Below are 11,996 nucleotides of genomic sequence, written 5' to 3'. Positions count from 1 at the left end.
CATTTTCATGGGAACATTTCACACAGAGGCACTTATTCAGTTTCATGTGGTCAACGTGCCACTTGGTTTCAGCACTGCTGGAGGACATGAGCATCTTCAGCTAAATTGCTACTGCAGCCAGTTTGCTTTTCTATAAGGAATAAACACAGATTAGACCCATCAAGATGTTTCTATAAATGTGTATAAGGGCATAAAGATGAAAAGGGCTTCAGACTAAATACTACTGACATACTGGACCATGTTAAAAGACTACACTTATTATACAAAGATAAAACAGCTGAAACAGCAGAAGATGAAGCAGCAGTGCTCTCAGATTTCAGTTATGAGTTCAAGTTATTCCATCCCTCAGTGGGCTTGGCATAAACCACTGCAGGAGTTTTTGCACCCTGAGTTCCTCCTACTCAAGCTGCCTTTCCAGGCAGTGGCAGTGTGAGCAGCAGCTCCAGCTCTGTGACATGTGGGTGCATGACCCTGACTCACCTTTCCTGTGCTGGTGCTGAGAGTGCACACACTAACTCCATGCAAAGCGTTCAAGAACAGAAAAAAATCCACAAAATCAAGAATAATCCTGCATTTGAGGGATGCAATTTTGGGAGAGAGTTTGTAGATTGACTGTTTTAACATTTTATCAAATTCTTTAACTAACTTTTTCTTGCTCAACAGGCAACCCAATCTCTGTTGCAAGCTTCCTAATCTGTTACCCATAAAGCAGTAGTTATACTGAAATACAATCACCAATTAATACCTGAAAGCACAAACGCTATCCCCACTTCAACTCAGTTTAGTCTTCATCAGGCAACCACAGAAACAAACTGCCCAGACAGGTTTTGGAGTCTCCATTCTTGGACAGATTCCAGAACTGGCAGTAAGGTTTTTTTTTAACAACCTGATCTAAGTTGGCCCTGCTTTCACCACCAGGAAAGGCCCCTTTCAACCAGAACTGCTTTACAGTTCCATAATAGCATATAAACAAAAAGAGCCTGTACTATTTATTTGGTACACTTAAGAGGTGTTTACCAGTAACAGTTCAAAATTTTTAAGTAACAATAAAGATGTACTATTTACAAACTATCCTTACAACAACTAAAATGGTATTAGTATGGATTTAGATTTATACATTGTGGAACTGGGGCACCCAAATGGTAAACTAAATGCTTAATAGAGTCTGCCTAGCAGTTGCTCACATTGCCTCAGAAACATGACCAAGAACAGCATGCTGATGGCAACACTCAAAGCCCTGCCACAATCTATAACTTAGGTCAACCACCCCAGCTGTTCCAAGAGGCTCAACTCATTAGATGAACAAATAAATACTAAATTGGTTTGTAATCCAGACACAGTAGCAGCTTTCATTCCCTGTAGCCACCCTTTAACTGACATACATAAGGTAATGCCATCAAGAAAACCCCAGCAGTATCAACTGCATAAGCTCAAATTAGTGTTTCAAACGTATTTTCTAAAATAAAGCATTTCCTAGAAAATTAGAAACCATTCAAACACAGAGTACACAACCCATGTGGGGCCTTAAGGCAGACTTACCTTGAAGTAAGGACTCCTCTGGTAAGGACTGCAAGTTTTCTGTTGCAGGGGTTAATGCCTACACAAAAAGGGATCCTGTTAGGAAGCTGGCACTATTGCCATGACTTCCATTGAGGTGCTTCCTTTAATACTAGACTAACTTCTTACTGGACTCCTATTTACTATTGTTTTCCTCCCTTATAACTCACTACATTAGTCTTCTGCCCACTTTTCACTTGGATACAAAGGCTGCATGTGAAGAACAAACTGGAAATTCATGCTGTTATCACCAGCAACATGGCTCATGACCTGAACTCTGGATGAGTGGACAAGTTTTTCATCCACTGGTAGGTCCTTCATGAAGAACACTGGTGAAAACCTTACTATTCCTTCCAAATTACTCCACAATAGAAGTATTATCATGACTTAGCAATTAGCCAGCAGCCTCTCTAAAAAACCTGCCCTGTCCTGCCCAGCCCAGTACCACACTGCCGTACCTCAGATGATCTGCGAGCCCCGTCAGGAATCCCGTTCCAGACGTTCTCAGGATGCACAATCTCCTCATCGCCACTGCAGAGGTTCAAAACCTGTACAGACAGAGCCAAAGGAGACCTAGCACAGCAATACACTTACAAGCAAGACACAGCAGTAGGAAAACACAGTTGAGGACTCTGTCTGTGCCTCAGGGAAGGTGTTGAGAAGTCTGGATCTTGTAAAGAAGAACAAGCTGATCTCCAATAAAACTGAATGTAGGGACTGAGGCTGCTCAAGGCTCTTCTGGGCTCCTAACCCAAGCATGGTGAGAAAAGGGCTGCAAAACAGCTACTAGATCAGAACCAGAAGGAAGCTGGTGAATAGGGATATCATTACAGGATAATCCCTGACACTGCCTCTCACCTGAATGCACCTGAGCTTAGTTTTAGACACCCAAGGGATCTACCAGCACTAGAGCTGGCTTGCACAATCTCAGACATTTAATCTTTCAAAAGGATGCTTTTATGTAATGTCCTTTTGGATTTGCAACACACATTTCACTGAAGCAGTAATAGTTGTGGATTCATTATTACTTGCAGTATAGTTTGCGTTTCTTCCCAAGTTCCTACTGATCTAGCACTAACTCCTCAAAATACCAATAAAATAATGGCAAGTTTAATGAGCATGTAATGGTAACACAGCTCCACTGCAGAACACTACCTTAAGGCCAGACAGAATCACACACGTGTGCCTCAAACTGGAGTGAGATCCTTCAGTATTCCCAGTCAATACAAGAGAATAAGATGTGAAAGAAACATCAAGTGTTGACATTTATCACCAACTCTATTTGAGACACCAGTGTTTCTCTCTAGTCTATAAATTCAGAATCAGCCCTTGAAATACTTAAATTCTGTAACAAAATTTTTGAAAAATATTTACTTAAGAGTTTAGAGAAGGACTAAAGAAGGATGAGATCTTAAGACTGCAGAAGCAGTATTCAAACCACACTTACCTTGGTACCCTTTTCAGATACCTCCAAAATGCGAGCATCACACCATTTGAGAGAAGTCCACACCACACATTTGGAACCAACAGCAAAGCCCTTCAGATTACAAGGATAGTCATGGTGTGCTACAAGAAATGGTAAGTTAGCAATGGAGGAGGAAGGAAAAAAAAAACCAAACTCACAAAACCCCACAAAAATCAACCCTATAAAAACCCCTCAAAAATCAACTCTCAGATACCTCAAACACTGCTGCCCCACTCCCTCCAAACTACTTGATATTTGAAAGTTAAAGATTTGTCATCCCAAACAAATCTGGCAAATGCACTTCATGTTCAGAATGGATTTCCACTCAAAATCCTTAATCTTCCCCAGTAAGACTAGTTGCTGAGACTGTCACATTACCCATGAGAAACTGAACTCAGTCTGCTGTCCTTAACTCATCAAAGCATGAACACTAACAAAATAACTTATTAGGGAATAAAAGTTGGGGTTTTTTACAAGAAAGCTATTCTCATTTTTGAATGGCACAACATTTTGATTATTTAACCCTTTAAAATCAGATACTTTACCTGCACTGCAGTCAGCCAAGTTCTCATTTTGCTTTTTGTCTTCCCCAGGCTTACAGCCTAAAGACTGAACACACATATTTTCACTCTCTTTAAATGAGTCAGTCAAGTCTTGCTCCATCCATTCTTCCACAGAGTTGTCTTTCTTCTTCTGCCACCCCTTATGTTTCTCAACTTTACAGTCACATGATTTCACAGAGAAAACAGGCCTTTGATTTGCTGAGTCTTTTGAAAGAAATGAAAACTGACTTCCACTACTTGCAGAACTCTGTAGCACAGCATGTTCCAGCCCTAACAAATCTTCCTCCCTGTCTTCCTCAGGAGGCTGAACATTAGGCAGTACCAGTTCCAGAAAGGGCTCAAATTTGGCTCCTAGCATCAATTGCTTGTCATGCATCTTCTGAGGCAGCTCTTTCTCAGGTCTACCACCAGACGATGACAGCCTTAGGGAAGGAGGGTCTGCTTCCATCCAATCATCTAGCATAGCTTCTGCTTCATGAATTCCAGACAAATTTGCTTGCAGTTTCTTGGTCTCCTCTCCCAAAGAAGGCTGAACATCAGATGGAATCAGCTCTACTGACTTCTCTCTGTCACTAACTGGAGGCACCAGATTTTCTTTCTCATTAAGTAATGGCAAAATTTCAAGAGAGTTCAGAGCTGTCAACTGCCCTGTCTCCTCCCTCACATCTGGCAGCACCAGCAATTCCTGCTTCAACACTGTCTCTCTTATTTCACTGCCTGACGCTGCCTGCATTTCCAGAGACTTCGCTTCCAGTGCTTCCTTTGTTCCCTCAGCACAGGAGGGCTTCTCCATAACTCCCTCTAGCCCCTGTAGGAGCTCATTTAGATCAGCACATGGTAAGTGCATTTCTAATGGATCCAGTTGTCCTAATGTCTCTGTTCCATTGCTTGCAGATGGCTGTGCCTGGAGCACTGGCAATCTCTGCAGTTCCTGTTCCTCTCCTAGGAAAAGGCTGGCTGCTGGAGCACTGCCTGCCACTTCTGCTTTCAGCTCAGCCTCCTCTCCAAACAGTATTGCAGACAGGTCTTGCTCTTTAGCTTTCATTCCATTGCCCACAATATGAGGGCTGCAGTTTCTCATTGGTTCTAGCAGCACAGTGTTATCACTGTCACCTTCAGACAGAGGTCTCTCTTTATCAAAACTGTTCTCACGCTCTCCTATTTCACATCCACCATCAGCCTTCCCACTGGCAGCTCCCACTGACACATTTGCTTCTGCAGTTTCTAAGCATTCAGAAGTTACACCCAGGAAAGGATCAGAACAAAATAAAGCACTTTGACTTTCTTCCTGAGCTAATCCACAAGGAGCAGTACTTTCTTTGTTGAGACAAAGACCCAAATTGCTGTCTGAACTTCTGTTTTCCTTTAGGGGGTTGCAAAGGTTTGAGAAATCACTCTCATCAGTTTCTTTGTTAGCCTTCCAAAATGGCTTCATCTCTTCATTAATACTATTGCCAGAAGCTTCCAGCTTGACAACACACAGAGGGACTTCAGAATCTTTATTTTCCCAAATTTCTACAACTTCAGCTTCTAATACAAGGTTTTCAGTCATATCATAAAACTTCTTATTTGCTTCACTAAGCCATGAGCCATCTGGGGGACTGAAACCTGAGAGACAGCAAGCAAAAGCTTGCCCAGGTACTCTGAGCAGTTCACATGGCATCTGTCGGATCATCTCCAGCCTGACGTTTTCCTCGCTTCCGTAATCCACGTGTCTGACAACAACACTGCCATCACTCACACTGCTGATCTGAGCTCTGTAGAACCACCCATCCTGACTGTACTTTGCTAGACAAATATCTCCACTTTTAATACAAGACTTGCCATCATTCAGAGAGCTTAGTCCAAGCTTTTCAGCTTCCTCTATTTTTTTCTCGATGTAGCTCACGTCTTTGGTATCAGCACGGTGACACCAGAAGTATCCTGGACTATTTACTACTGTGATGTAAATTTTTAAAGTCTGACCTGCCTCTGGAAATTTCCAGATAAACGATTTACAATCACTTACACAGGAAGTCTCATTTTGTACCTGAGGAGGCAAAGACTCACAGCCAGTGATCATGTCATGATTCTCTCTTCTATCAATTTTCCTTCTTGAGAAAAGTCTTTCTCTATTTGCAAGATCTTTATCAGCTAAATCCACTGTTATTATACCTTGATGGTCACTGAGAATAACTTCCCATTTATCCTCAACCTTCTTTACAAATTCACACGACAGCAGGATTTCACTTGTTCTCTTGGTGAAGTAAAACACTGCTTTCTCTGTCCAGCCAGCATTTTTTTTGCATTTGAGTCCACCCAGAAAGCAGTGAATGCTCATTGCTGGAATAGATGACAAGTTCTTAGGGAGCCTGCGTGCTTGATCAACACTGATCACAGAAGTGTCACCATAATCAATATAATGTACCCTTATTGAATTGTCAGAAGTCTTCTCTTTTACTACAGCTCGATACCACAGGCTGTCTTCTGAATAAACAGCACTGATTAAATCTCCTGCTTGGAAAAGCTGTCCACAAGGGTCTTTCACTGATTTCCCATTGTTTAAACTTTCCAAAATGTTGTTAAGCTGAACCTCATCACTCCCCAGTTGAACATAAAAATCCTGGGGGTCACTGACGTAAGACACATACACTAAGGTTTTAAGAGCTGGCACTATCTTCTGTGGAGGCAGATCAGATGCATTTTTAAGCATTATACACCTGCCTTCAGCATCAGACTTAGTATCTGACAGTGTATCCATCTGGGAAAAGAGCAGAGACTCCTCCCCTACTTTATTCAACAAAACTGGATTGTTCTTACTGCTAAGCACCTCATTAGGTTCTAGCAATCCAGCTGCCACATGACCCTTCACAGAGTGCTGGAAAAGGTTTACAACTTCTTTGAAGTGTCTTCTGCTCCCTTGCTCTTGCTGGGCTTCAGGTCGACATTTTCTTCTTTCAAGAGGCCTGCCTGCACTGAAAGGGGACCCTGCAGTCTCATTCCTCTCAGGCACATTTGTATTTCCAGTGCACAAAGTCTCATTGTGTACACGACCACGCAGTCCTGTACTGTTTAAGCTCAGCTCTTTCAGTTTTGTATTAATTTGAGTATTTCTATCAAACAACTCAACCAGCAGTGTATTATCAGAGTCCTTTGCTACCACTATTGCTTTTAATCTCTTTTCCAGGACAGCTCCCTTAAACCATGTTTCAGCTTCCTTGGAAACAGATGATACATCAGACACAGAACACTTTATGGCCTGCATTGGCACAAGCAAGATATCAGAAGCATCATTGGGCAAAATAAGCAGATCATCTGTCTCTATTGTCTCTGTGTTCCCAAAATCCACAAAGAAGACTTTAGCTTTAGGCTGCCTTTCCATAATTACTCCCCTATACCACTGACTGTCAGAGTACCTTGCCAGACACAAGGTCCCAGACTTCCCCAAGGATCCTGAGCTGGCCACTCTCTCACTCAGGGAAGCAATGTTATCAGCCAGCTGTGCCAAGGTATCTCCACACCTTTCAAGTTGGCAGTAAAATGTCCATGGATTCTCAACATGTGTAACATAAACATCTTCCTCACTCCCAATTTTGATGCCGTGACTAGAATAATAGAAAGAGTGAAGCTGGACCAAAGATTCCAGACGCTTTTGAGGAAACAAAGGTCTGGCTACACCTCTCTCAGTGAGAAACTGGCAAGCACTCTGAAAAGGTGTGATTAAATCTACAATGTTAAACAGGTCCCTATTTATTGAAGCCAAGGCAAAGATTGTACACTTTAGGTCAAGGTCAGATGACGAATCAACAACAAACTGACGAAAGGCCTGAATTGCTTCTTCATCCCAAGCAAAAGGATTCTGACCATTGGGTTGGATTAAGTTGTAAAGGCTGCACCTGAATGCCTGAGCCTCTAACCTAAGGAAGCGTTCATTAATTGCACGGAGCTTCGTTAGACACACCTGCTCTCTGTTGCCATAGTCAACATAGATGACTTCTACTTTCTCTGCACAAACTCCTTCACTAACTATTAAAGCCCTGTACCATTTCTTGTCCTCTGAGTACTGGGCTAAACAGACAAGATTTGGCCAAACATGTGGCTTGGATGAATTCTTGCAATGCTCTTGAATTTCATCCATTAGTATCTCAAGGTCCTGGCAATTTCTACTTAATTGACACCAGAAACAACTGGGACTCTCAACATATGACAAAATAACATGAACTGTACTTCCCACTTCTAAGTGGCCTCCACAAGAGGAGCCTGGCTTAATTTCCACATAGTTCTGCCTCAAAGAGGTGTGCAGATTTTCCTTACCCTCATAGTCTCGAGAAAGAAGAGATTCACTATTTTTAGAATTATGAAAGGCTGCAATAGGACTCTCTCTGACCACCACACCCATGCGAGAATCAAATATTCTATCATTGCTCTTTAGATTGCATTCTTCTCTGAGCCTCTTCTCTGCGTTTACTTGGCTTTCCTCTGCAGCACACACTAGGGGAGAGGCCTGTGTCACAGACTCATCTGATTTCTTGCAAGTCTTGGGTATTTCATACCTCTGGTACTTAGCATAACCCCCCTGGGCCATGAGTTTACTTACTCTTCCCTCTCCTAACTGGGACTGGTCAAAAATTTCAACCATATATTTGTCACCCTGCACATTCAAAAACCAAACCTTTAGTTCCTTGTTCAGTACCATCTCCCTGAATGCAGACACAGCAGCTTCACTCCAACTCCCTCTTGCAGGGGAGACACCTGCCAAACAACACTTCAGAGCTAAAGCAGGCAGTTCCCTGAACCGAGGGAGCAGCTCCTTCACAGCACACAGATCCACAGTTTCTGTACTGCCTCTGTCCACCAGGTGTATTTCCACCCCAGTGTCCAGCACCCTGGTAACCACTGCTCGATAAAAGACACCCTCATTCCCACTGGCACAACAAAGGGATCCAGGCTGTGGGTCCCACCCAGCACCATCCAGCTTTGTGGAATGGGAATAAAAATTCCACATGCTCTGCCTCAGCTGCCTGAAGAGCTGGTAATACTCATGGAGCTGCAGCCAGAACTCAGATGGGTCTTGGAGGTGGGAGACCTGTGCACTGTACAATGTCCAGGTCTTCAGATACACACCAGCAGCAGCAGCAGCCAAATCTCCATGGGCTAAAACAGGAGGTGCTTCTGGTGGCAATCCCAACTCTTCAACTAAGGATTCCTCTACTTCCAACTGCTCATGATCCTCAGTTTGGCTCACATGACTGCTGGCCAGGCAGCAAGCCTGAGACCCAAAAAGATGGTTCAAATCAACGCCATTTTCCCCATAGAGAGTCACATAATAGAGATGCTCAAAGGAGTTAAAGGCTTTGATGTGAGCACTCACTCCTCTGCCGAGCACCAGCGCTTTCAACAAATCAACCTGCAGCGAGGACCAGCCACAGCCCCCATCCGAAACACCCTGAAGAGCGCACGCGTAAGTGACCACAGGCATGCGGAAACACTCGGCAGGCAAATGGCGCAGGCTCGCTCTGCTCACAGTCTCCTTCTTGCCATAGTCCACAAAGATCACGACAGCTGCATGCTGGTCCAGCTCCCCAGCAATGAGCTCCAGCAGAATGGCACGGTACCACTGGCCATCCATCCCACGGGCAGCACAGGGCGAGCCCACTTTGGGCAGTAAGTCCTGCTCCCACCGGTCATAAGCATGGCACATGGTCTCAGAAAGGCAACAGATCTCCTGTGACAGGCACTGCAACTGGCAGTAAATGTGGTGTGGGTCCGAGACATGGGTCACTAGAACAGGCTCTGTCACATCCAACTGAAGCTGAGGGTAGTAGTAATCCAAGGAAGGTGACAGAGGCTGGTATGAGAGCAACACATGGACAAGCTGTGGAACTGCAAAAGCTCCGAGGGAACACGCTGGAGGCTGCTGACAGAGCTGCTTCTTTAACTGGCCAGAGGGCAGGCAGCGCCTGAGCACCTGGCAGAACCAGCTGGGAGAGACTCGTTTGGCCAGGCCCAGCTGCTGCATCTGAGCCACGAGCTGGGGCAGCTCGAGCACGATGACCTGCGGCATTATCACCTCCTGCACCACACCAGACACCTCCTTGCCTTGCAGGAAGCTGAGGAACTCCATCGCCTCCACGGTCCACTTGGACACGGGTGAATCCCCACTTGCTGTCCCCTCGTTACTGTGGCAGGGCATGACTTCGGCCACGACACAGCCCAGCACCTCCGGGGGCAGCTGGAACAGCTCTGAGCAGCCCCGCGCCAGGTAATAGGCAGACGTGGTCACCACGTACCCCTCATCCAGCAGGAAAACACGGTACCCCTGGGCACTACAACTCACCACACAGCAGCGGTACCACACACCCAACACTTCCACCAGCGCCATGTCTCCCGGGCACAGCCTGGTCTCGCTGGCCCCCGGCCCGCCGGGCTCTGGGCGGGCCGCCAGGCGCGGCCCGGCCGCCGCTTGGATCTCGCGGTACAGGAGGGCATAGTCAGCGTTGCTTTCCCCCAGAAGCCCCCACAGCCGCAGGATGGGCACCTCGGGGTACAGCCCCACGGCGCGGACCCGCAGAGTGACGGTATCACCGCGGCCGAGGGACCCCGGCCCGGAGCTCATCGCGAAGCCACCTCGCCCGCCTCTGCTCCCCCCACGAGGCGAATGAACGCCTCGCCCTCCGCCCCTCGGCCTCATATAGAGCACGCGCCGCCCACGTGACCCACGGGGAGCCGTTAGCGGCTGCCCCGGCGGCCGAGTCCATTTCGATCCTCTCGGTGGGGTGGAGAGCGGCGCGAAGCGAAAGGGAAAAAGGAGAGGTGAAGCCAGCTGAGACGTGGGGCCGCTCCTGCTAGGCTATGAGTGCGCGGAGGCGCCGCTAAGAGGAGGGTTACGGAATTATGTCCGGGGCGCCGCGGGACTCAGGGCAGAGCCGGGCGGCGCTGCCCTCGCCCACGGTGGAGCGCTCCACGAGGGACGAGTGGCGGCGAGACGGCGGGGGCGGGGTGAGGGGGAGAGCGCGCCGAGCCCGCTTAGCTCCCATTGGTCAGAGCGGCGCAGAGGGCGGGACACGCGTGCGGAGCTTGGCGGCTATTGGCCAGCGGCGGCCTGGGGGCGGGGCGTGGTGTGAGGGCGGCAGCCGCAGTGTGAGGATGGGCAGGGACCGCTAACAATTCACAGCCGAAGAAGAGATTTATTAGGAGTTAAAGAAGTTTTTCACTACAAGATTTTTACAAGGCATTTTTGTCATTTTTATTTTGATCTGTGCCTCAAGGGACCAGTGTTATTTAGTATTTTCATTAATTGCTTTGGTGTAGGGTTGGAGTGCACCTTCGGCACGTTTACAAGTGACACCAAGTTGAGTGACACCAAATCCTCTGAAATCGTTGGGATAAATAAACTCTCTAACACTGTCTTTTTAGTGTTAGCAAGTCAGGCATTACTTTATTCTTGGCCAAGAGGGGGTCGTGTGGGTGTGGCTGACAAAATCCTGGTCTCTACACAGATGCAGATACAGAACTTTTATGTTTATTTATATATGTGCTTTTAGCAAGCAAATTAATATTCACTGGCTCTAAATTACAGAATTCTTGTTCATTAGTTAGTATTCTGTCTTCTGTTGGATATTGATTTCTCACTTTTGCAAATTAGTTTAAATTCTTCAGTCTCTTTATTATCTTTTTTCCCAGGTAGGGACTTTGCAGCAGACATACTGAGTCTTTGTTAGTCTCTTTTTTGTCTGCTGTTTTCTGCAGAATGTCTTTGTGGTCTATAAATTGTGCAGTCCTTGTATCCAGTTTTATCAATAGACCTCTCTTCTTTCAGGCTTTGTTAATTGAAGTATATCAAGGTTATTCTAACAAAACTTAGAGTTTCAGTGATTTTTCCAAGCTGTGTGCCCATAAAAGTAGCTTATGGCAACTTTGAGAAATGCAGGTTAAAAGTGGTTTTACACACTGCTTATAATTAATATACTGGCTATGATGATCAGAGAGGTTGAGCAACTGTCCTTTGTGGAAAGGCTGAGAGGGTTGGGATTGTTCAGCCTGGAGAAGAGAAGCTTCAAGGGGACCTGACTGTGGTCTTCCAGTACCCGAAGGGAGCCAGCAAGAAACATGGAGAGGGACTTTTTACAAGGCCTGGAGTGACAGGACAAGGGGGAATGACTTCAAGCTGAAAGACAGCAGGTTTAGATTGGATATTAGGAAGAAATTCTTCACTGTGAGGGTGGTGAGACACAGGAACAGGCTGCCCAGAGAAGCTGTGGGTTCCCAGTCCCTGGAAAATGTCCAAGGCCAGGTTGGACAGAGCTTGGAGCAACCTGGGATAGTGGAAGGTGTCCCTGCCCATGGCAGGGGGTTGGAACTGATCTTAGAGGTCCCTTCCAACCCAAACTGTTCTATGACTGTATAATAAAAGTATTTACTGTGTCTCATGA

At 46.0% G+C, this 11,996-nt stretch overlaps 1 protein-coding gene across 1 annotated transcript; it reads right to left on the bottom strand.

The window, feature by feature from the left end:
* Positions 1 to 68: 68 nt before the first annotated feature.
* TDRD6 (tudor domain containing 6) lies at positions 69 to 10,180 on the bottom strand. The gene is made up of 5 exons (XM_054291805.1): positions 3,568 to 10,180; positions 3,005 to 3,123; positions 2,016 to 2,105; positions 1,540 to 1,597; positions 69 to 130 (listed from the first exon to the last, which is right to left on the bottom strand). Exons 1-5 carry the CDS (start codon positions 10,178 to 10,180, stop codon positions 69 to 71), a joined length of 6,942 nt encoding a protein of 2,313 aa, XP_054147780.1.
* Between the last annotated feature and the right edge of the window lie 1,816 nt (positions 10,181 to 11,996).

Source organism: Melozone crissalis, unplaced genomic scaffold (assembly GCF_028551555.1).
Source record: "Melozone crissalis strain CALT ecotype California unplaced genomic scaffold, PUWL_Pcris_2 ptg000106l_1, whole genome shotgun sequence".
Taxonomy (NCBI): domain Eukaryota; kingdom Metazoa; phylum Chordata; class Aves; order Passeriformes; family Passerellidae; genus Melozone; species Melozone crissalis.
This window is presented reverse-complemented; position numbering and strand designations above follow the sequence as displayed.